Source organism: Mastomys coucha, unplaced genomic scaffold, assembly GCF_008632895.1.
Source record: "Mastomys coucha isolate ucsf_1 unplaced genomic scaffold, UCSF_Mcou_1 pScaffold18, whole genome shotgun sequence".
Taxonomy (NCBI): Eukaryota; Metazoa; Chordata; class Mammalia; order Rodentia; family Muridae; genus Mastomys; species Mastomys coucha.
Window position 1 is genome coordinate 83,479,890 of NW_022196900.1, and position 25,287 is coordinate 83,505,176.

The 25,287-nt window shown below is 42.6% G+C and overlaps 2 protein-coding genes across 7 annotated transcripts in view; both read left to right on the forward strand.

The window, feature by feature from the left end:
- Zmym6 (zinc finger MYM-type containing 6) overlaps window positions 1–17,891 on the forward strand; it is a 49,996-nt gene extending 32,105 nt beyond the window's left edge. For all 5 annotated transcript variants that reach the window (XM_031378700.1, XM_031378701.1, XM_031378699.1 and 2 more), the window contains 4 exons: window positions 1,651–1,818; window positions 3,378–3,415; window positions 14,288–14,432; window positions 15,867–17,891. In XM_031378700.1, coding sequence (XP_031234560.1) covers window positions 1,651–1,818; window positions 3,378–3,415; window positions 14,288–14,432; window positions 15,867–17,695 — 2,180 coding nt within the window. In that variant the 3' untranslated portion in view covers window positions 17,696–17,891. The remainder of the gene's footprint in view (window positions 1–1,650; window positions 1,819–3,377; window positions 3,416–14,287; window positions 14,433–15,866) is intronic.
- Window positions 17,892–19,705: 1,814 nt separating this feature from the next.
- Tmem35b (transmembrane protein 35B) lies at window positions 19,706–23,295 on the forward strand. 2 transcript variants are annotated; one of them, XM_031378703.1, is made up of 3 exons: window positions 19,706–19,853; window positions 21,618–21,798; window positions 22,666–23,295. In XM_031378703.1, the coding sequence occupies exons 1-3, from the start codon at window positions 19,749–19,751 to the stop codon at window positions 22,863–22,865; spliced, it is 486 nt and encodes a 161-aa protein (XP_031234563.1). In that variant the 5' UTR covers window positions 19,706–19,748; the 3' UTR covers window positions 22,866–23,295. The 2 variants fall into 2 exon arrangements, 1 of the variants encoding a protein (XP_031234563.1); XR_004121065.1 differs by lacking the exon at window positions 21,618–21,798 and having other exon boundaries at window positions 19,732–19,853; window positions 22,666–22,797.
- Window positions 23,296–25,287: the final 1,992 nt, after the last annotated feature.

Sequence of the window (25,287 nt, forward strand, 5' to 3'; positions counted from 1 at the left end):
CCTGGAGGCAGGAACCTGGAGGCAGGAACCTGGAGGCAGGAACCTGGAGGCAGGAACCTGGAGGCAGGCACTGAACAGAGACCATGAAGCAATGCTGCTTCTGCATTGTTCTCCATTGCTCAGCTTGCTTTTTCATGCAATCCAGGACCACCTACCCAGGAGTGACATTACCCACATGAATCATTAATCAAGAAAATGCCCCACAGACTTGTCTGCAGGGTGCTCTGATGGGGTATTTTCTCAACTGAGAGTCCTTCCTTCTTCTCAGATGACCCTAGCTTGTATCAAGTTGACAAAAAGCTATCACATGGCTTGCCTTTGAGACAAAATTAATTCAGATGCTTTTTGCTGTCATAACCAAACCAAGACATACTTATTTCATAGGAAAATTTAATTTGATTGCTTTTGATTCAACCTATGTGAATCTAAGTATGTAAAACTAAGGGATCCATACTACTCAGTTAATATAACTAGAAATAAAGATTAAAAAGACAGCAAACGAAGGGAGAGGCTGTAAGTGTGTTAACATGGTTGCTGTGCCTGGGGTAGAGTTTGATGCAGAACTTGCTTATAGCTAAAGAAAAAAGAGCAACACATTAATTAGGAAAAATAAAGTAGACCAGTTCTTTATAGGCAGCAAAGTTTTTTTTTCCTGAAAAATAAAATAACTTTACAAGTAGGACAACTAATGTCGTAACAAAAAAAAAAAAAAATTGAGATGAGAGGATGTGCAGGATATTCTTAAAGTGTGTCCTCTCAGTAGTACTCTCTAATCCAAACCTTGTATAGATCCTGGGCTGAGAGCCTTGAGAACACACGATTGACAGAATCTGTGTGCTTTGGCTTCTTACAGTTTGCTCTTAGTTGTTACCTTGGATTCCCTTATGTGTGTCTATTCTAAGCCTCTGTGTTGGCCAGCCCATCCGAGGACTCATCAGCTTGGTGGTGGGATACTCGTTTTACAGTATAGTTGAGGGAAACCACTGCTACTAGAAGGGAGACTATGGCTCTGGAGGAAGGGTCTAAAGGAGTAGAAGAAAAGAAAGACAGATGGTGTCTGTTTTCTTTCACATGCATATAGCAGCAGGGGAGCTATTGCAGGGGCAAGGGAACAAGGTGGCATGAGTACATGGCAGGATAATGAGGATGAATATTAGTAAAATACAGTGATACACAATTTGAAAATGAAGCGTATTATTTTGTATCCTAACTTAAAAGAGAAAAAACAGTGTTACTCGGAGGGGCGGCTTCTTCTTCAACTTCTAGTTACTGTCAAAGCCGATAATACCTGGCATTTTATCTGTTAGGTGTTAAAATTGCTAAATTTTGGGATGTCTTATATGAACTTTAGATTGTCATTTGAAATTAGAATTTTACAGAATCAGCTCTTCATAAGTCCCTGTGAACCCAGACTTTCCCAGAATCACCCAGGCTGACTTACACAGAGCTGCAGCTTTATGTTACTTCCTGACAAACTACCTGTTAAACAATTTTATTCCTGTGTGACCCTTTTATACTGTGTCTAACTTTGTTGTTTATTTTAATGAGCATTTATTTTCTTCCTTATTTTTATGTAACAGTTCATAAATGTGTATGTCATCCTTGTGCAGGAGTCATGCTAATCTGTATCATTATTACCCTTTTTTGTAGTATTTGTGCTCCCAAAGCCAGCACAGATAATTATTCCTAAGGCACAAACTGCTGTGACCGCACTCCCTTCTCCAAGGATAGCTACAACACCGGTTATAACCAGTGTGACATCATTGGCAAAAATACCTGCACTTCAGCCCACCAGGAAGACTAACAGTGTTTTAACAGGTATGACTTGATGCAGAGGCGTTTGAACAAGAGGCAAGTATTGCCTAGTTTAAGAGTTCTTAATGGTAATGCCTTTATAGTAATGAGGAAGTATGCCCACTGTGTAGGGTGAGGGACGAGTTGGAAAGGAAGGGGTGTGTATAGTTAACTTTTTAAAGGATTCTCATGAGCTGCAGAGACAGCTCAGCAGTTAGGAGCACCTGCTGCTCTTGCACAGGACCTGGGTACAGCTCTCAGCAGCTATATGGAGGCTCTAATCATTTGTTCCTCCAGTTCCCCCTTTGGGTTACATGGGTACAAGGCATGCATGTGGTACACATACATACATGCAGGCAAAAGACTTATACACATAAAATAAAATAAGCAAATAATTTGAACAATTTAATATACCCCCCACTATGTGTTGGGGGTTGGAATATGTATGTATATACTTACTTCTGAATAGGTGGGTGGACATGGAAGCCAGAGGTTGATGTTAGATGTCTTCTATCACTATCTTTCTAGTTGTTGAAAATTTAAATTTTATTATTGTATATTTATGTATGTATATATGTATGTATGTATGATTGTTATATGTGCATACATGCCAGGCCTTGTTTGTGGAGGTCAGAGGACAACTTTTAGGAGTCAGTTCTCTCCTTCCACTTGGGATCTGAGGATCAAACTCAGGTTTGTGTAGCAAACACCTTTTTTTTTTTTTTTTTTTTTTTTGGTTTGGTTTTTTGAGACAGGGTTTCTCTGTGTAGCTCTGGCTGTCCTGGAACTCACTCTGTAGACCAGGCTGGCCTCGAACTCAGAAATCCGCCTGCCTCTGCCTCCCAAGTGCTGGGATTAAAGGCGTGCACCACCACTGCTGGCTTTTTTTTTTTTTTTTTAAAGACATTTTCTTTTGTTTTTCTTTTCTTTTCTTTTTTTTTTTTAAGATTTATTTATTTATTTTATGTATGTGAGTACACTGTAGCTGTCTTCAGACACACCAGAAGAGGGCGTCAGATCTCATTACAGATAGTTGTGAGCCACCATGTGGTTGCTGGGAATCAAACTCAGGACCCCTGGAAGAGCAGTCAGTGCTTTTAACCACTGAGCCATCTTTCCACCCCCCACCTTAGGTTTTAAGACTGGGTCTCAATGAACCTGGAGTTCATTGACTGGCTAGGCTGGAATGGTCAGTAGAGTCCAGGGGTCCTCCTATCTCAGTTGGGGTTACAGATGCAGAGACATGCCTGTTGCTCTTGTTTTTAAACATGTGCTCTGAGGATCTAAACTCAGGGCCTAGTGCTTTGTATACCAAGCCACTACAACTACTGAACCATCTCACCAACCCCCGCTGTTTGCTCCTTTGTTGCCAGGCATTCTAATGAAGTAGCAGGGGCCTGAGAGAGAGATCTTACCTTTGCTCAGGCACCATAGTGTTCCTTTGGACCATTTTTTGGGGGGGCGGGTAAGGGAATTCTGGTCCAGACTCTAACCCACCTTAATGAGAAAAAACAAATGCCCTAATTTTAATGTTTACTTATGAATATTTCGGGAATGACCGTGTGTGTTCTGATTTTTATCAGGTGCTGGTCCTACAGAGGCAACAAAGATCACTGGAAATGTGAGTTGTTTTGTTAATATGTTACTTGATAGTCCCCACTTATTTGGGTTTTCATTTTGGTTATAATCTAATATGTATACATATACATATATGCATATTCACACATAACACATATATTACATAAATGCTTTTCTCTTTACAGCTTAGTCTTTTCAAAAGGTCGAGTAGTAACACATTTTCTGTTCTGAACTCTATCAATGGACTCTAGATCATTAGTAAGGATACACATTGATTTATCTCACAGTGTGTATTCAGGCCCCTTAGTTGTCTAAGTGCTTGCTAACTCCTGCTGCTTGCTTTCCCTCTTACTACATTTAAGTGTTTTTGGTTTATCTAGAAAGTCTTTGGAAAGTTCAGCATGGTTCCATTGTAATTTTGAACTATATGAGGCTGAAAATAGTACTGAGTGTGAATTTACTTTATTTCCTACAATATGTCCCAAATTTTAAAAATGTAAAACTTCCCCCAAACTTAAAAAAATTTCCAAGAACGAGTTCTTGGAGACCTGGTAGGCTCTGAGGATTGCACACTGTACTGGTGCTGCCCTGTGCCGATCATCACCTCAGCAGGAGGATAAAATCGCATCAGCCTTCGGCAGCATCACATGTTTGATCTTACATATTTGCTCCTGATGAAAGTCTCCCACAGCAGTGTCATTCAAGTGTCACAAACAGTGCTGCTCAGGCTGAGAGTATACCACATTCAGTGCCTTTGAACAGAAGTCAGATGACCAAGCCGCTGCTGTGGTGTCTCATGCTGTTACAATAGGAGGATGGATCCTCTACAGGATGAGAGGCAGCACTCAAAACCCCAAAGTCCCGTGATAAACGAAGCAGACCATTCGCCTAGCTTACCAAATAATAGCCAGGCAAGTAGAGCAGAAGAAGTGGAAAAACTGGCGGTTCTAGCATGAATTACTTTTGATGAAATGAAAGCAGGTAGACTAGCAGGTAAAGACGCCTGCCACACAAGCTTGACCGTCTGATTTTGATCCCCAGAACCCATGCAAAGGTATAAGGAGAGAACTGGCTCACACACTTGTCCTCTGGCCTTCACATGTGCAAGGTAGTACTTACGTCACACACACACGGACAAAAATAATACTAAAGTACATTTAGAGGAGGGAGTTGACCATGAGGCAGAGGTCACCAGAGTCTTAGCTGACTCTCTGTATCTGCTGTCACTTTTAACTGTATTTTATCAGTAATTACTATTTTTTGAAGGTAATGATCCAAATATGGGTTCCTCATAGTAAAGGGGCAAAAGATGGGAAATTTATCTGTATATCCTTAGTTGAGGGTTCAGACCACACTCATATCCACTCTTTGGCTGAAGTCTTGCATGGAGTCACTAATGTAGAAAGGTAGCTTGCCCAGTTCAGTCCTTCTTACTCCTAGTATTTATCCTGTTGGGAGATGATAATATCTACTTAATTATTTTCAGAGAGTGTACTCATTAGTGAAAGCCATTAAGTTAACTTGTACATATTTATATATTACATTTTTATACTAAATCATATTTTAAATTGTGATTAATCACTTGCACCATTAATAATTATGCCATTAACTGTACAAGTAAGATGTTACTGTATATAGTTTTTGTTGTTGTTGTTGTTGTTGTTTGGCTTTTTGAGACAGGGTTTCTCTGTGTAGTCCTGGCTGTCCTGGAACTCACTCTGTAGACCAGGCTGGCCTCAAACTCAGAAATCCACCTGCCTCTGCCTTCCAAGTGCTGAGATTAAAGGCATGCGCCACCATTGCCCGGCTGTATATAGTTAATAAGTATTATTAACATATGTCTTAGGGTTTTACTGCTATGAACAGACGCTATGATCAAGGCAACTCTTATACAGACAACATTTAATTGGGGCTGGATTACAGGTTCAGAGGTTCAGTCTATAATCATCAAGGCAGGAGCATGGCAGCATCCAGGCAGACATGGTGCAGGAGGAGCTGAGAGTTCTACAGCTTCATCTGAAGGCTGCTAGCAGAAAACTGTTGCCAGGCAGCTAGGATGAGATCTTAAAGCCCATACCCACAGTGACACACCTACTTCAACAAGGCCACACATTCTAATAGTGCCATTCCCTGGGCTGAGCATATACAAATCATAACAACATATACTTACAAAAATAGTCTTATGTAATTTCTATCTTAGTTAGAGTTTCTATTGCCATGAAAAGACAACATGACTGCAGCAACTCCTATAAAGTAAAACATTTAATTAGGACTGGCTTACAGTTCAGAGATTCAGTCCATTATCATCATGGTAAGAAGCATGGTGCTGTGTAGACAGACAAGGTGCTAGAGAGGTAGCTGAGAGTTCTACATATGGATCAGCAGGCAGCAGGAAAAGAAAACACCATACTAAGCCTGGCTTGAGCATCTGAGACCTCAGAGCCCACGCCCAATGATACACTTACTCCAACAAGGGCTGAGTGTCTCAATAGTGCCACTCCCAATGGGCCTATAAGGACCATTTTTATTCAAACTACCATAATTTCTAGCAATCTTCAGTACTGGCTATAAATTTGTATGCTCTGAGGATTCATCCCTCTATTTTATGTATGTGGTACAATTAGAATTATGCTAGTATTGAATTACTCAAGTTTTTAAGAATATATGCCTCATTTAATACAGTTTCCCTATATGTTTTTCCCACTGTAATTCACCTGTTATTTAAACTGTGTCCCTGGGAGCTGAAGAGATGGCTCAGCAGTTAGAGCAGTGGCTGCTCTTCCAGAGGACCCAGCTTTATTTCCCAGCACCACCCAGCAGCTTAAAACAATCTATAACTCCAGTTCTAGGGGATCTGATGTCATCTTCTGGCATCTGTAGCCTCCATGGGCATTAGGCATGCATGTAGTGTTCAGGTGTACATGGAGGTAAAATGTTCGTATACTTAAAAGTAAAATTTAAAATATTTTTTTTTTTTTTTTTTTTTTTGGTTTTTCGAGACAGGGTTTCTCTCTGTAACCCCGGCTGTCCTGGTACTCACTATGTAGACCAGGCTGGCCTCGAACTCGGAAATCCGCCTGCCTCCGCCTCCCAAGTGCTAGGATTAAAGGCGTGCGCCACCACCGCCCGGCTAAATTTAAAATATTTTAAAGGGTCTGGAGAGATGGTTCAATGGTTAAGAGCACTGGCTACTCTTCCTGAGGTCCTGGGTTCAATTACCAGCAACCACATGGCAGCCCACAACTGTCTGTAACTCCAATTCCTGTGGATCTAACACCATCATACAGACATATGTGCTGGCAAAACACCAATACACATGAAATGAAAATAAAGTTAAAAACAAATTTTAAAAACCTGTTACCAAATAGCTCTGATTGAATTAGTTTTAGTTTATAAAAATAAAAGACTTTGAAAATTGGATGGTCTCTGTTGCAACTGGAGACTCTGCCACCTCTGTTGATCTAATGCCAAAGTAGCCACAGACAGTAATACATGGACGAGTGCATTCCAATAAAACTTTGTATGCAAAACAAGCGAAGGTGCATGTCTCAGTTGGGGTTCCATTGCTGTGAAGAGACACCATGACCAAGGCAACTCTTAGAAGGAAAACATTTACTTGGGCCTGGCTTACAGTTTGAGTTTTATCATCAGAGCAGGAAGCATGGCAGTGTGCAGGCAGACATGGTGCTGGAGGAGCCAAGAGTTCTACATCTTGATTCTAGGACAGCAGAAGGAGACTGTCACTGGGCATGGAATGAGCATAGGAGCCCTCAAAACCCATCTTCACAGTGACACACTTCTATTCTAACAAGACCATCCCTCCTAATAGTGCGACTCCCTGTGGACCTGTGGGGCTCAGTTACATTCAGACCACCACAGTGTACTTTGACAAACCCTGATCTGCTATATTTCCATCATCTAGAGTTAGATTTGTTTATTTGCTTCTATTAGATGCTTTATTTTGTTGCTGTGATAAAATACCACAATCAAAATCAATTTAGGGAAGGGTTAATTTTGGAGACAAGCTCCTTTCTACCTTCTTTATTGTTATTTTCCAGGTTGTATTTGATGTTTAGAAGCAGAGGAGTCACATAGTCTGATTTGTGGGAAGCAGGGGGTTGGGTTTGCTGTTGTTTTGTTTTCATTTACTACGATGTCCTCATTCAGACTCCCTGAATTATCATCTGTCTTCCTCAGCCTCTCATATTGATTTGTGTTTTTCCAAGTTCTTTGTGACGGAGGAGGAAGATAGGTAGAATATGGTCCTAGCATGCGCGAAGCTCTGGGTGTGTATGAAGCCAGTAGCCAGCAGGCAGGAGGATGAGAAGTTTAACATCATCCTCAGATATATACCAAGTTTTAGGATAGCTTTGTCTCATAAAAAAGAAAACAGAACAAAACAAATTCTGGTAACAATGTGGAGGGAAGTTCTACAGAAAGCAGAAATAGCGTCAGGAAGACAGGTGGTAAGGCACTGAAGCCATTCAGTAAAACAGAACAGGGACTGTGAGGCAGGGACACTAGAGAGGAGGCTGCGGGATTAGAAGGATTCTTTTTAAAACATACTTGAGACAGCTTATTAGTTATCTAAGAGTAAGTACCAGTAGACAAGTGGATATGTGAACTGGGGCTGTAAGGTCAAAGTAAGAAAAGTCTGTCTAGGGGCTGGAGAGATGGCTCAGTGGTTAAGAGCACTGACTGCTCTTCCAGAGGTCCTGAGTTCAATTCCCAGCAACCACACGGTGGCTCACAACCATCTGTAATGAGATCTGACGCCCTCTTCTGGTGTGTCTGAAGATAGCAATAGTGTACTCATATACATAAAATAAATAAATAAGTAAATAAATCTTAAAAAAAAAAAAGGAAAAGTCTGTCTGGAACCAACCATTGTCTACGTGGTAAAAAGAGACTGACCCAAGGGAGCTGGCCATGGTGGCACACATGTAGTGTCAGCATATGGGAGGCACATATGGGAAAGTCACCCCAAGTTCTAGGACAGGCTGGATTACTTTTTTTTTTTTTTTGAGACAAGTTTTCTCTGTGTGGCCCTGGCTGTCCTGGAACTCACTCTGTAGACCAAGCTGGCCTCGAACTCAGAAATCTGCCTGCCTCCGCCTCCCAAGTGCTGGGATTAAAGGTTTGCACCATCACTGCCTGGCCTGGATTATTTATTGAAGCTCTGAAGAAGGGAAGTAAGGAAAGAAAGAGCGAGAGAGGCAGGGAAGGAAGGGATGAGAAGGGAAGAGAGCCAACAATGTAAGGGTCCTCAGGATGTGCTTCAGTGGTAGCGTGGTTCCTTAACACATGCAAGGCTTCTGATAGTTCTGAACCTGTTGTCATCAGTGCCACCACTGAAAAGTAAAGAAAGAGTCAGCCAGCCAAACACCCACCACCATATAAAGGCAGAAAGATGCGTGTGTCAGAATGCTACTCAGAATGGCATGCAGTTTAAAGTTTCTGAATTACTTGTTTCTGGAATTTCCTGTTTAATTTCTTCACACCACAGCTGATGTGAGTAACTGAAACTATGGAAAGAAAAACCTTGCGTAATAGGAAATTGCTATACATAAACATCCCCTAAAAACACTAAGAAGCCGGGCAGTGGTGGTGCACACCTTTAATCCCAGCACTTGGGAGGCAGAGGCAGGTGGATTTCTGAGTTTGAGGCCAGCCTGGTCTACAGGGTGAGTTCCAGGACAGCCAGGGCTACACAGAGAAACCCTGTCTCAGAACAAAACAAAACAAAACAAAACCACTAAGAAAAAGGTAATTTAAAACCTCAGTAGATGGAAAGTTAAAAACAGGAAACTCAAGGAAAATCCAGATGACCAACCACCCAGCCACTCATCCAAAGGAAAACCATAAAAATAGATGTAAAGGGGGCTGGTGAGAGATGACTCAGTGGTTAAGAGCATCGACTGCTCTTCTGAAGGTCCTGAGTTCAAATCCCAGCAACCACATGGTGGCTCACAGTCATTAGTAATGAGATCTGATGCTCTCTTCTGGTGTGTCTGAAGAAAGCTACAGTGTACTTACATATAACAATAAATCTTTAAAAAAAAGAAATAGATGTAAAACTATTAGCAATCTGTGACACACAAAAATAAAAAATTAACATAGTCTTCAAGTATAGTGACAGAAACAGTGTTCAGTTGTTACAGTAAATGAAGGTAAGACTATGGGAGATGGGAAGAAAAACCAAGCAAGGGATAGAGCTAGCTGAGCAGGAGCACTTGTTCTGGAAGCCTGAGTCTGAGCCCCAGCAAACCTCATGAAAAAAGCCAGGCCCGGCTGGTGGTGGTCTGAATGAGGATGGCCGCTTAGACACATGCATTTGAGTGCTTGATCCCCAGTTGGTGAACTGTTTAGGGAGATTAGGAGATACATTCTTGTCGGAGAAGTTTGTCACTTGGGGTAGGTATCAAGGTTTCAGAAACCCACAGTATTCCTAAGATATTATGAAAAAATAAGAAATAGACTCACATATATTTATATATTGTGAGAATAAATGGTGATATTTCAGATCAGTAGGAGAAATATGAATTATTCAATAAATAATGGGACAACTAGGCATATAGAAGAAAATAGTTTGCATTTCTACCAACCAATTTTAACAAAATAAGTTCAAATGGGGATTTAGATGTAAGAAACAAAAGAACTAAGAAATATATAGGGGAAAATGTCACAAATATGTCACAAAACTCAGAAGCCATTAAGGAATCTGTAAGGGAAATTCAGTATTCTAGACTCAAAAGATAAAAGGGGTAGGCATGCTGGCTCATCATACTTCTAATCCCAGCACTTGGGAGGCAGAGGCAGGTCGATAGCTGTGAGTTTGAGGCCAGCCTGGTCTACTGAGTTCTCTGCCACCTGGCACTACACAGTGAGACTGCCTCAGGGAGGGAAGACATGGGTAAATGCAGAGGTGGCAGTGATTTTGTGATTGAGTGCATGTGTGCTTTGGATTGAATCAGAGCCTTGGAGTGCTAAGCAAGTGCTCAATTACCAAACTATAATGCCCAATCCCCAAAACTAGTTTTTAAAAATATGTAAAGAGAATAAATAAAAGACCCAACAACCAATAGAAAAGAAGCAAGAGTATCTGCTGGTTTACAGACCTGACATTAAAGTAGTTCTTAACAGTCTTCATCTTTACTGTTACTGAGGAATGAAACTTGGCTAGGTGGAATATTCCTGTAGTCTCCTCACTAAGGCAGAGGCAGAGGTAGAGGCAGGAGGATCACCAGTTTTACATTGGGCTGGGCTATCTAGGAAGACTTTGTATCAGAAGCAAAAATAAAAAATTGGGGCAGGAGAGATGGCTCAGAGTTATTAGCAAGAACACTTGCTAACTCTAGTCCCAGGGCATCCCATGCCCTCTTCTGGCCTCCGTGGGCACCAGGCATGTGCACCAGACATACATTCAGGTAAAACAACAGTAATAATTCACAACACTGAATGCTGTTTGGACAAAAATGAATGGGATTGAACTTAGAACTACTGTTTATCTAACTGCCAAGATAAAAATGAACCATGAAGGCACTCTCACATGTTGCTGATAGGAGTATGAATGGGTAAAATGATTTCAGATCATTTTAGTAGAAACTAGAGACGTTTAAAAGTGCAGGTGTAGCCAGGCAGTGATGGCGCACGCCTTTAATCCCAGCACTTGGGAGGCAGAGGCAGGCGAATTTTTGAGTTCGAGGCCAGCCTGGTCTACAGAGTGAGTTCCAGGACAGCCAAGGCTACACAGAGAAACCCTGTCTCAAAAAACCAAAAAAAAAAAAAAAAAAAAAAAAAAAAAAAAAAAAAAAAAAAAAAGTGCAGGTGTGGTTTATAATTGGTTTGTATTGTTTGTAATTACAGAAGCTTGAAACCCAATTTTCCCATCAATGGCTGGGGTTGGCCATAGATCACTCTTGAGTACCCAAGCAGAGTCTGAGATGTACCCCTTTCCAGTCCCACCTCTATTTACATAAGCTACCCAGAGGCTGCACAGACATGCAGAGGCTCTGGGTTACAGTTAAAGTAAGCCTGCTATATTCATGTCATGGGACACTATGCTTTTGTCAGAAAGAGTAGGGCCTATGTATCCAGGCTTCTGGAAAGAAGTCATAAACCTTAGTATCGCACACTCCCATTTGTGCTTTAAATACACATGAACATCTGCTTGTCCAGACCTAGAGAATATCCTGGAGAGGCACCAGCAAGAAGGTGAGTCCCTCTGAGAAAAGCTGACTGGGGAAGAATTTTGACAGGGCAAATTATTTCCAGTTGTTTACTGTTTGAGTCTTTGGGTTTTATGGCACATTCATTTGAAAACATAAAAAGTTTTTTTGAGACAGAGTATTCACTGTGTAGTCAGTCTGCTCTTGAATCTAGGATTATCCTCTGTCTCTGCCTCCTGAGTGGGTCATTATGTCTAGACAGAATTTGTGGGCATGATGGTGGTGGTGTTTGAGACAGGCATCTCACTGTGTAGCCTTGGGTGTCCTGGAAGTCACTTTGTAGACCAGATTGGCCTTGAACTCATAGATATATCTGCCTGACTCTGCCTCAGTGCTGGGATTAAATCATGTGTACTATGACTGATGAGTGAATCTGTTTGTAGGACAATGGTAACTGTTATGATGGACCATTCACAGGCAAGGGGATACAAGGAATGTTAAACATAAAGAATAGCCCTCTACAGTAGACTAAGTACCCACTGACTGAGGAGTAGCCTCAAGTAAAATGGTCTTGTGACTAGGAGATTGGAAAATGAGCTCACATATATTGCTTATGGCCACACAATTAGATAACAACTTTTTTCAAGAGCAGTGTGTTGATGCCACCAGAATTTAAATCATATACTTGCAACTGGCCAATAACCCTCAGACTTTATTCCACAGAAACACTAGCACATGTAAGATGAGTCTATGTGCAAGGATAGGGAGGTGTCATGGCATGGTGTATAAGTGTCCTTCTGGCTCATTTAGTACAAGAACACTCTCCAAGGGACTAAGTAGCTGGATACAAAGTCATGTAAATCTGCCTCCAACACAGCTGGCTAAACAAGAGCAGGGTGCTGTGCTGAAGCTTGCCATAGATGCTGCCATGTATAGTCAGAGCCACTGACCTATCTCATCTATCAGCTCTGAGGAGTGGCTATTTTCAGAGTTGACTCTGGGTAGAGGGCCATCAGCTGTGTACACATTTCTTCTCCTTAATTTTGTCCTTATTGTACCTATGTGGGTGACAACTCTGGGGGGAGTCTGTTCTTCCCTTTACTACAGAGGTTGCAGGACTCAGACTGGGGCCTGAACTCGGGTGGTCAGGCTGGGTGGCATGCCTTTCCTAGCTGTGCTGTTTCCTCCAACCTGGCTGGCTCTTGAATAGCTCAGAGGGTCGGCCTTCACTCCCACACTCCTTTCAAAAAAGGAGTTGCTCTCAGCTGCTTCACCCTTTCCACTGCTATGTCTGTCATCTGATTGCTGGACTTGTTTGTTTCTGTGTCTCCTCTCAGATGTGAGGCTCCTGAGAGCAGAACTCTTGCTTGTCTGTTTTCTGTTGCATCCTCAGGGCTTAGTCCGTCCTTGACTTATGGTAAACATTCGGTAAATGTTTTCTGAATGAAATAAATGTATTTTAAATAAATATCTCACTCTATTTTCTTTTACTTTTGCTTTACAGAGATCTTTGTTTACAAAAGCTTTTTGTTTTTTGTTTTTTAATTTCCAGGTTGTCAAATGTATCAATATTTTTTTGCTTTGATTTTACATTGCTCTTAAGAATAGTTCCTTTCTCTTCTAGTCATTTGAAATTCTCCTTGCCTTTTTTCTTCTGTTTTGTGTTTTTCAGTTGAGATCTTTAATCAGTAGTGATTATATATAAATTTTTTTATGGAGTCTGAGGTTAGATGTTTTTTTTAAAAATAATTACCCTTATTAGCAAAATTTTTCTTTCTTTCTTTTTTTTTTTTTAAGATTTATTTATTGGTATATGTAAGTACACTGTAGCTCTCTTCAGACACACCAGGAGAGGGCATCAGATCTCATTACAGATGGTTGTGAGCCACCATGTTGTTGCTGGGATTTGAACTCAGGACCTCTGGAAGAGCAGTCAGTTCTCTTAACCACTGAGCCATCTCACCAGCCCAGCAAAATTTTTCTTTATTTGGCTCATATTTTAGGCAGAATAATTTATGTGTTTATGTGTGTGAATGTATATATGTGTGTATGTGAGAATGTGTATTTGAGAATGTGTGGGGCTGGAGAGATGGCTCAGTGGTTAAGAGCACTGATTGCTCTTCCAGAGGTCCTGAGTTCAATTCCCAGCAACCACATGGTGGCTCACAACCATCTGTAATGAGATCTGACGCCCTCTTCTGATGTGTCTGAAAAGAGCTGCAGTGTACTCACATATAATAAATAAATAAATCTTTAAAAGAAAGAGAATGTGTGTATATGTCTGTGCGTGTGCATATGTTTGTGTGTATGTGTCCCTAGAGATTGAACCTAGGGCTTTGCCCATGCTAGCCATTGTCCATCCTCCAGGATTGTTTGTTTCTTTTTTTGTTTTTCAAGACAAGGTTTCTTTGTGTAACATCCTTGGCTATCCTGGAACTCGATACCTGGCTGGCCTTAAACTCAAGAGATCCACCTGCCTCTGCACCCCACCCCCCCAACCCTAGTGCTGGGTTAAAGGAATGCATCAACACATCTGGCGTATTCCAGAGTATTTTTAAAAAGTCAATAAATGGAATCAGTGCTGATGAGGGGAATTAGGAGTTAGTGGGTTTGATAATTTCTCCCCCAGAATGCTCTCTGTTTGTAACTACTCTTCTAGAGGGATAACATTGCTTTTCATGTGATAGCGATATAGACATTGGTAATGTACGAAAGCCACTCTGGTTCATTGACTTGTTTCTATCTAGGGAAGTGCACAGGCACCTGCTGAGAGACTTGAGCCTTCTCAGTCCCCTAAGCTTCTGAAGAACAAAGCCATATTGTGCAAGCCAGTCACACAGACCAAGGCCACCTCCTGCAGGCCACATACCCACCATGCTGCATGCCAGACAGGTAAGTGTCCTGGCGCCTTGTGTAAGGTTTTTTTCCTTTTTTTAAAAAATAAAAAGGTAAAGGCAGTGATTTTGAGTATAAAATATTAATTCGGATTATATACTTCAAATCCATATGCATAGAGTATTATATGTAGAGGTAAACATTTTATATGTGTGTGTGCTGCTCTTTCAAATGTTTAGATAAGCCATTATAATTACTGATAGACATATTTGCTTAAAAGCATTACCAGTTGAGCCTTAGTTCATTCAATCTTTTTTCTTCTTTTCTTTTAAACTCTGTATTTAATTATTTAATTATAGGTTACTGAAATAATAGATAATAGGTCTAGGGTGTTGGTGATAGAAAATTTTATGAACTCCTACATGGAAAAGCTATACAGTGTTGCTGCAATCAATGGTAATGCCTTAATCTCATATTCCTTGTGTTTTTCAGTTATTTTAGTAGCCAGCTCTGCCCGAAGTGTGTGTGTGTGTGTGAGTGTGTGTCTGTGTGTGTCTGTGTGTGTCTGTGTGTGTCTGTGTGTGTATGTGTGTGTTGCCAATGAGTCAATTTAGAGCTTTGCATTTTGCCACAGAGCTATAGTTCCAGTTTCTTTTATTGTTAATCATAACTTTATTCCGTAGACTAAGGTATATGTAAGAAACCTGGGCCTGGGTCTTGTGGTGAGCTACTATAGTCCCAGCTATTTGGGAGAATGAGGCAGAAACATCTTGAGTTTAAAGCCATTTTGGGCTGAATAGCAAGAGCCTGTCTCTAAATAAATAAATAGATAAAACTTACTCTGGTAAAAGTAATATTGGCCTTCTAATAGGGTTCCTCTCCTTTGGTAGGAGTCAAAGAGAATTCTTTCTTCAGGAAATTTGATTGTTTTATATTTCTGTGGAAAATGATACTCTTACCTGTTACATGAACGTCTGTAACCTTTCTTTACATGTAAACTGTAGTAAAAGGTCTGTAGACATCTGGGATGTTTGTGCTTAATTTTCATTTTGTTTTGTATTATTTGATCTTTTTATTTGTTTTTTGAGTTAGGATTTCTCTGTGTAGCCCTGGCTATCCAGGAACTTACTCTGTAGACCAGGCTGGACTCTAACTCACTAGATATCCACCTGCCTCTGCCTCCTGAGTGCTGGGCTTAGATTCTAGTGTATACAACACAGTCAAACTCCAGGACTGGCCTTAGAGTTTACATGTGGTTGGTTTGCCTGTCTTGGTGCTGAGGGTTGGCTGTAGGGTGTCACACCTCCCAGGTAAAGTGCTCTGCTGCTGAGCTGTACTCTAGTGTTCTTTTCAACTGCTAGATTTTAGATTTTATAGGCAACATTGGGTCAAGCTGTGTGAAGAGATCTTTGTCTAGTTTTTCATAACACATCTGTTCATAACATAATATACATGTTCATATCATAACAGTGATTCAAATATTCCCTTTAGATTTACCTCTGCCAGATGGGAAAAATGAAGAACCTAATTCTCCACCTGCAAAGAAAAGAAGAATAGACTTTTTCCAAACTTACAATGCAGAATATATCAAATTTGGTTTCATTATCTGTTCTGGATCAAAGGAAAATTCATTGAGCCCACAGTGTGTCATTTGTGGAGAGGTCTTACCTAGTGAAAGTGCGATGCCAGTAAGCCTTTCTAACCATTTGAAGGCAAAACATTCAGATTTAGAGAACAAGCCAGTAGACTTTTTTGAGGAAAAATTACTTGAAATGGAATGTCAAAACGGTTCTTTAAAAAAGTGTTTACTAGTTGAAGAGTCACTTGTGAAAGCTTCTTATTTAATCGCTTTCCAAATTGCTGCCAGAAATAAGCCATTCTCGATTGCTGAAGAATTAATTAAACCATATTTAGTAGAAATGTGTTCAGAAGTTTTGGGTTCAAGTGCTGGAGACAAAATGAAAACTATCCCTCTTTCTAATAGCACAATTGGGTGCAGGATCAAGAAACTGTCTGAAGACATTGAAGACCAGCTGCTGCAGAAGGTTCGGGAGTCCAGGTGGTTTGCCCTTCAGGTGGATGAGTCGTCCGAGGTCACAGAAGTGCCGCTTCTCCTCTGCTATGTCCGCTTCATTGACTATGACTATGGAGATGTGAAAGAAGAATTATTATTTTGCACTGAAATGCCTTCTCCGAGCACAGATCTTGAAGTGTTTGAATTAATAAGTAAATTTATTGATAGCAGATCTCTGAATTGGAACCACTGTGTTGGTTTCTGTACTGATGGGGCTGCAAGCATGACTGACAGGTATTCTCGTTTAAGGTCAAAGATCCAAGAAATTGCCAAGAATACAGTGACATTTACACATTGTTTCATTCACCGTGAACACTTAGCAGCTGAAAAGCTATCTCCATGCTTACATGAAGTTCTTTTGCAGTCATCACGAATTTTAAGCTTTGTAAAGAACAGTGCCTCAGATTCACAAATGTTGAAAATTTTGTGTGAAGAGATGGGATCTGAGCAGGTGAATTTACCACTTAATGCTGAGGTACGCTGGCTGTCAAGAGGGAAAATTTTAACAAGATTATTTGAACTGAGACATGAAATTGAAATATTTTTAAATCAAAAGCATTCAGATTTGGCCAGGTATTTCCATGATGAAGAGTGGGTTGCAAAGCTAGCCTACTTAGCAGATATATTTTCACTTATAAATAAATTAAATTCAAGTCTCCAAGGAACCATGACTACTTTTTTCAATTTGTATAATAAAGTTGATGTATTTAGGAAGAAGCTAAAAATGTGGTTGAAGCGTGCACGAGAGCATGATTATGGTACGCTCCCCCTGTTTTCTGAGTTCTTAGACTCATCAGGTGTAGGTGTGAGAAACATTGCTAGCGTGATTTTTGAGCACCTGGAAGGACTTTCTCAGCTATTCCATGACTGTTACCCTCCAGAAGAGGACCTGCGTTCGGGAAATCTGTGGCTCATGGATCCTTTTGCCAGTTACCAGAATAGCAATCTCACTGACTCTGAAGAAGAAAACCTCACAGCATTATCTTCTGATACGAGATTCCAGTCAGTTCATAAATCAATGTCTGTCACGCAGTTTTGGATCAATGCAAAGACAAGTTACCCCCAGCTCCATGAAAAGGCAATGAAGCTGCTGCTGCCCTTCTCAAGCACCTGTCTGTGCGACACTGCCTTCTCGGCCTTGGCTGCATCTAAACCAACAGACCCTCGGACTTACGGTCCCACCCTAAGACTGGCAGTCACATCATTAGTTCCAAGGATAGACAAGTTAGCAAAGGAGAAAAAGTAGAATTGTATTGCTTATCGTCAGAGTGTACAATTTTGTGTTAAATTTTGTATATGTATCCTAAAATACAATTTGCTAATGTATCTGTATTTTCAGTGATGAAATGTTTTAATATTTTTCCTTTGTTGTACAGGGATTTAAGAATTGTGGAACTGAGTATAATTATATATAATTTTAATAACACAAGGGAGAAAATGTGGCCTTTATGTTGGTGATTGTTCTTGGAGTTTCAGAGGAAATGCCTTATTTACAGAGTTCCCCAAGAGACCAGGCCAATCCACTTGTCCCAGTACACCAGTTAGAGGTGAGCAGTGAAGGGCAGAACAAGACTGGGCTGGGAAGAGCAGATTGTGACTCACTGACCCTGCCTCGGCAGGTTTTAAAGGTGTCCGACACAATGCCACCTTAGTTTGAAGGACTAACTGGGACTCTGAAATATCACAGAAAAGGGAGCAGTGGAGGGTTGGGTGCCTGACATCCGGTCGGTCTCCTGGGTAAGGACAGTAGTCTGATTGATCGTTCTTTCAGCTCTAAATTTGCAGATGGTTCTGGAGAAGTTCCCACTTTAGGGGAGCAGTTTGGTCTTGGCTTCATCCTTATGGCCTTCACCTCATTTAAGGGGTGATCTGCTCTGCCAGGCTCCCTGTTGCCTGGGGCTAGCTGTAGTTCTTCACTGTGCATTATATTTATGGGTCAGTTCTGTCTTTCCTAGAGTCCAGGTTATCACAGGAGAAAGTGACTAAGGAAAAAAAGTGACAAAATAGAGTTAAGTTAGGCCACCGACCAGTACCTTCCTGAATGACCAAGTAGGCAAGTGCACTTTAAAAACATGAGCAGTTTTAGTCATCAGCCATGTCACCTTCCCTCAGAGAGTTCTGTGCAGATCCAAGTAGGTGGCCAGCAAGCATGAACTGCAGGAGAGTTTGAGCCCATAATTTAGCGTTGCTTTTGGACCTTTAGACCAGGGCTTGGGAATATATATATATATATATATATATATATATATATATATACACACACACATACATACACACATATATACATATGCATATATTTGCATATATATGTATATATGTATGTATTTTATTGGAGACTGGGCTTTGCAATATAGTCCTCACTGGCCTAGTTCTTGCTGTGAAGTCCATACTGGCATTCAACTCTGGGCAGTCCTCAGGTCTCATCTTGCTAATATGGGAATTACAGGCACATCATGCTTGGCTGGAGCCGACTTTCATAAAAGGTCAGATAGTATTAAGTGGCCCAGCCATAGATGGTATACAAATGTATGTAGGTCAGCACTTTTACCCTTGTACCCTGAGGTGTTAGTTTTTATATAAATTTCAACTGTTGTGAAAATTCCTTGAACATTGTTTAATCATTTCTAGAGTGTTATTATTTTCCTTTTGGGTGTATGTTAAAAAACTCGACAACCGGAAAAAATTGGTCCTGTGTTTGCCAGTATAGACAAGTAAGGGATTATTTTTTTTTTTTTTTCTCGAGACAGGGTTTCTCTGTGTAGCCCTAGCTGTCCTGGAGTGCTGAGATTAAAGGCATGAGCCACCACTGCCTGGCTCAAGTAAGGGATTCTTTAAATATCTTTCTCATTTTTCTTTCATTTGAGCAACGAGAGGGGCAGGTATTTTAGCAATAGGTGGACAAGAAAAACTTACAGTTACTGCTTTATTGCTCATTAATTGTAGGGTTCACTGATTTACAAATTACTTTCTGAAGGCCATTGTACAACTCCCATATAGATGCAGACCCAGAGACACGGGGTTGGGGGGTGGTGTCAGATTCCTCCAGCGCTGGTGAGCTTGAAGGCCGGGTCACGTGGACGCGGACGCGGACACACACACACAAACACAACACACACACACACACACACACACACACACACACACACACACACACACACACACACACACTCTTAGTGTGTGTCTTAGTGGAGGTGGCCATCAGTGGGCGGGGCTGGAAGTTGGGAGTAATTGGGTGGGCGGGGCCCGGCGACTGTGGTCTTCCGGTAGGGAGGAAGAGTTGTCCAGGAAGCCAGCGCGCTATGCAGCTTAGGCTCGGCTTGTTGCGAGTTCTGCTCGGCGTCTTCTTTGCGCTCACCGGGGCTGCCAAGCTCTTTCAGGTCTCGGCCCCTGTGTCACAACAGATGGTGAGCGGAACCCGGGGAAGGACAGGGTGTGCTCGGTTCCCGGGGGCTGCATGCCTTCGGGCTCTAGGGCGCCTGGGCCTTCCCTCCAGTTTTCTACACCTCCAGGTGGGGGGGTACGGGACTTCCACTGCTGGCCGAGCATGTTGTCCCCAAGCCGATTTAGAGCTGGAGAAGTGATGGGACTCAGGAGGTCCAGACAAAGTGAAAAAGTGACCTAGCGCTCCTCTGCATTCCACACCCACCACCCATTGTTCCAGGTTGGGGGAGGCAGAATTTTACTTTATTTGGTTTTTGTGTGTTTGAGCTGGTCTTTTGACTATGTAGCTCTGGCTGGCTGGCCGGGAACTCACTATATATAGTGGCTGGCCTCGAACTTGCAGAGATCTATTTGCCCATGCCTCCCGATTACTAGGATTAATGGCTTATACCACCTTAGAAATCTTTTTTAAGCTTGGAAACTAGCCATGAAGATAGAATGTAATTTGCCAAAACATGACACAGCTAGTCAAGCAAGGCCCAAAGTAGACTAATCTAACCTAGACTCCTCAGTGCCCTAAGGAGCCTGGAATAGCTGCATAGAAGTCACTGACTGTGATTCCTTCTCCTGAGAGGGTCCACCAGCCGTTCCAGACCCCCAGAGGAGCCAGGCTCTGTGGAAGATCCCTGTTACCTTCTCCCAAGCCTGGATGCTGCTACGTTCCTCTGCCCCCCTCCTCTTCTTCCTTTTTCTCCTTCCCCTCTTCCCCTTATTCTTCTTCCTCTCCTCCCTCCCTCCTCCTCCTCTTCTTCTCTCCCTCTTCTTCCTTTCCTTTCTTCTCCTCTCTTCCCCTCCTCCTCTTTCATTCCTCCCCCCCCTCCTCCTCCTCCTTCAGAGAGGTAGTGGGTTCTTTGGGATAGATATGGTAAAAGCCAGACAGCTTAAAGTCTCTGCAGGTGTGTCTCGTGTGGCCCTTGGACCACATATTTTCCAGGACAGCTGTCACTGTAGCCCAGCACAAAATTGTAAATTTAAAAATGCATGTTTTTTTTTTTTTTTCTTTTCAATTCAGCTGTGGGGTTCTGGAGTGACTCTGTAGATGACAACATGGAGCTTCTTCCTTGGAGGCCAGAGTAGGAGAGGCAGGGTTGCAGTCAGACCATAGGAAACAGTCCTGAGGTGGCCCCAGTGCGGTGTGTTACTTCATACCCCGTCACCTGTTCCTTGTGTCTGCCACAGTGGGATCAGGACCTGCATAGGAGATGGAAAATGTCAGTCATTCTCTAAGGAACCTTTCCATCCCACCAGCAAATACTCAGAGAGAAGAGAAACTAGGCCTGGCACAAAGAGAATCTGCGGCCTTTCCCAGGCCCTGGCCCTAGGTGGGAAAGTCCAAGCCCCATTCCCTTCTCCTGGGATTTGAGCTGGGCTCTCAACTATGGAGAAGTCTGGTGAGGACATAAAACCGTCTCTATACCTGAAGCCTTTTTTCTTCATTCTCCCCCCACCCCCCAGAGCCAGGGCCTTGCACTTGCCCAAGTGCTCTACCACTGAGCTAAATGCCCAACCCCCTGAAGCCCTTTTTCACATGGGCATGTCTGTTCCTAATTCCAAAGGTCATCCCCATAGGGTAGCCCCTCCTTACCAGATTCTTAAACCAAGATCTGGCCTCTACTTGTAGTAGTTTTGTTGGGGAGCCGGTTACAGGCAGAAGAGGTCTCTGTGGTGCCTTCAGGCACTGCATTTTTTGATGAGTAGTACTGACAGGCGTTCCCTACCACTCGTAGAAAGCCTTGTTCGAGCAGTTTGCTGAGGTGTTCCCATTGAAGGTGTTCGGCTACCAGCCAGATCCTATAAGCTACCAAACAGCTGTGGGCTGGCTGGAACTGCTGGCTGGGGTGCTGCTGGTCGTGGGTCCACCTGTGCTCCAAGAGATCAGTAATGTGCTCTTGATCCTACTCATGATGGGTAAGGGGGGGGCGGCAACTGGGCTCTCCTGGGGATGATAGAAAAAAAAATCTAGCTGTTTTTCCTTTTCTGCTGTCTTCTCTTTTCTGGGGCTGGGAACACTTCCTGCTCTGCCAAAGCTTCCATAATCTTGAGACTAGGAGTTTTTGAAATGCCTTGTACCATATCCCCGCCACTGGAACACTCTCACATGCTTTCCCCATCCCGTCTGTGGCCGCACAGTGTCCCAGTATAAGCATATAGCATGACCTCAAGAGCTCCCACTCTCTGGTCAACGCTCATTCCTGGAGGGTGTGGAATAGCAGCTGCCACTTAATGTGCCGTGTGGGTGTCAGAGCAGCCAGCAGGAAAACTGGAGTCCCTTGACCGGAGAGGTAGAGAAGTTCTCTAGAAGGCGCTTTCTCAGGAGTGCCACCAACAAGAGGTGCCAGTGTACAGACAGGAGAGCTGCTGCTGCAAAGGCTAGACACCCCTGTGCTGACTTGCGTGCCTTCCTTGGCCAGTGTCACATTATTGCCACTAAAAGCTTCTCTCCGTTTGTAAAGCTTTCCTCATGTTCAGCTCATTACCACACTTTCTCCTCAAGGCCCTGGGATCCCACTTTGAGTCCTCCAGTAGATTTAGGACTATTAAGAAAGAGTTGAGGGAAAGTTAGTTTCCACATCCCCATTGTCCCACTTTGACTCTCTCCTACTCCAGGGCATGCATTAGCTCAAGGGGCTTCTAATTCTTTATCCTACTTCCTGGAAGAGGTGTAGAGGGGTGATTAATGGGGGTGGGGGGAGGGGTTGGGGGAGGGGTGTGTGAACTGGAATGGGTCAGCCTGGGCTGAAATCCCTTGAATTTCCTGGGTGTCTTCCTTTCTAGGGGCTGTCTTCACTTTGGTGGTTCTGAAAGAGTCACTGAGTACTTATATCCCAGCTGTTACCTGTCTGGGGCTCCTGCTGCTGCTGGATTCCTGCCACTTCTTAGCTCGGACTAAGGGAGCCGTCAGATGCCCTAGCAAGAAGATCCCTCGTGCCCCTAGCAAGAAGACTCCTCGTGCACGTGGAAACCCTGAGAACTGAGTCTTCATGCCACGCAGGAGCAGTCACAGCACACTGTCTACCACTTTGTGAGACCCACAGTCTTTCAATGTAAAAGGGATAGCTTGTCTAGGCTTCAGTCTCCCTAATAACCATGTTGCTCTGCTTTGAGGGCAGTGTTAACATTCTTCATGTCACGTGAAAACAGGAAGGAAGCAGGAGGGAAGCTAAAACCACTCCAAATTCTAATACTCCGTGAATAATCAGCTTAGTTTTTTGGTGTGACTGTGCCTCTTGACCTTTTTCTATGATTATATATAATATGCATTTTTTTTAATGAAATGAGACAGTGTAGCCTATTGCCCACCATTAAGATCCAGAGTTTTTTTTTTTTTGTTTTTTTGTTTTTTTTTAAAGATTTACTTATTATTATATGTAAGTACACTTTAGCTGACTTCAGACACACCAGAAGAGGGCATCAGATCTCATTACAGATGGTTGTGAGCCACCATGTGGTTGCTGGGATTTGAACTCAGGACCTTCAGAAGAGCAGTTAGTGCTCTTACCCGCTGAGCCATCTTTCCAGCTCCAAGATCCACAGTTCTTAAACATGTTTTACTCATGTTTTTCACCAGTGTTCATGGTTTTTACTCTGTTCACTGAGCTGAGGATGGAGAGGTGGCAGAAGTGTTAAGAGCACTTGCTGCTTTTGCAAAGAGTGGGGATTCAGTTCCCAGCATCCTCATGGCAGCTCACAACTCTTTACATCTGATTTCAGAGGATCTGGCACCCTCTTCTGGCCTATTGGAGCACCAGACATGCACATGGTATACACACACACACACACACACAGACACACACACACACAAAAGCAAAACACTTATGCACATAAAATAAATATGTTTTTAAAGGATGTGTTGTACTTAGTCCAATTCCTCCTGTTCATGAGAAATATCTGGGTCATTCCTGTGTGTGTCCCCATGTGTGTGTGTGTGTGTGTCTGTGTGAAGGCATGTGTGTAGGGGAGATGTGTCTGTATGTGTGTGTGTGTTTGTAAAGCTCACAACAAATGACCTCTGCATATTTATTTCCTTTCCCAAGAAGTGAGCATGCTGTTCCAAAAAGCAGGCACATCTAGAGCATGCTTTAAAATTTACAAGTTCACACTTCAGAGTGTAAGTGTCTGATTTCTGCCTGTGCTCACCTGGGTCCCATGAGGGATTTCTTGCCATTTCTCTTTATTTTACACTTGCACTGCTGAGAGGTACCTGCTAAAATGGTGTGGTGTGGCACTTAATCCAGTGTCCCTTAACACCTAAGCAGAGGTTAGGGGACAGCAGCTTCTAGTAATGCTCAATGGCTCAGCAGTCTCTATCTAAATCCAGCTGTTTTGGGAGTGGGGGTGATAAAGGGGAGAGAGAAAGGAAGGTTGCAAGTGCTCATGGGAAAAACATTAAGGCACCTTGTGTTATGTCCCCAGACCCTCTGCCAGAGTCCACCCGAGTCCTTTTGGGAAGTGATGTTTCTCCAATGAGGAAAGGTAGTGAAGTAAAAGAATTTATGTTTTGCAGTCCTGGTGCCTGAACTCACAGCATCACATATGATAAGCAAGCACAGCACTTCTGAGCCCCACCCCTAGTTGTCTTTATTCTGAGACAAGGTCTCACTAAGTTGCCTAGGCAGGCCTTGAACTTTGTAGGCTAGTCTTGAACAAGACTTGTACTTGGATCCTCCAGCCCCGGTCTCTCTAGTAGCGGGAATTATAGGCCTGCACTGGGGCTAGCTGGAGTTTATCTATGCACGTTTTAGCTACCTGTCTAGATGACATTTTGGGACATAGGAATTTAGCTTTAGGGGACACAGGGCAAAAGTTTGATAGTCCACTTCATGCTCCGTGCTGAATGGTAGTTTCTGCTGTGCCCTCCCTTTTGTGAATATCGGGCAAGCTGATAATTCTTCATTGGTCCTTCTTGGGTCTGAAAGCACAGTGATGTGCTTCACCTACAGCAAGGGTAGAGATCAGTAGACAGGCAGTTCATAAATTATGTGACAACATCATAGCAGGGGACTAATGAGATGATTCTGGATAAAGGTGATTGCCACCAAGCCTGATGACCCGTTTCATCCAGGACCTACATAGTAAAAAGATAGAACCAATTCTGAAAGATTGTCCTCTGACCCTCACGTGCCCGGTGGTGCACTCATTTTCTCATTCTCTCTGTCTCTATCTCTCTGTCTCTTTCTCTCTGGTCCAGAGATGATTTAGTTTTAGTATTGCTTAACTGGGCTACTTAATGAAGACATCAAGGGCCAACATCCATTCTTTCAGCCATCAACCTATTGACTACTGCCTTCAGAGTTGAAAAATAGTGGCAGTTGCTCCAGGTAGTATATTTGTATGTGATTTATCCAAGGGTAAGTAGAGAATGGAAAGCATTCAGAAACCCCCAGATCATTGTTTATA

Excerpts from the sequence above, each read along its gene's own strand:
- Tmem35b (XM_031378703.1), top strand. The coding sequence starts at position 19,749 with ATGCAGCTTAGGCTCGGCTTGTTGCGAGTTCTGCTCGGCGTCTTCTTT. Across the intron at positions 19,854-21,617 it reads CCCCTGTGTCACAACAGATG|AAAGCCTTGTTCGAGCAGTT; the intron begins GTGAGCGGAACC and ends TACCACTCGTAG. Across the intron at positions 21,799-22,665 it reads CTTGATCCTACTCATGATGG|GGGCTGTCTTCACTTTGGTG; the intron begins GTAAGGGGGGGG and ends CTTCCTTTCTAG.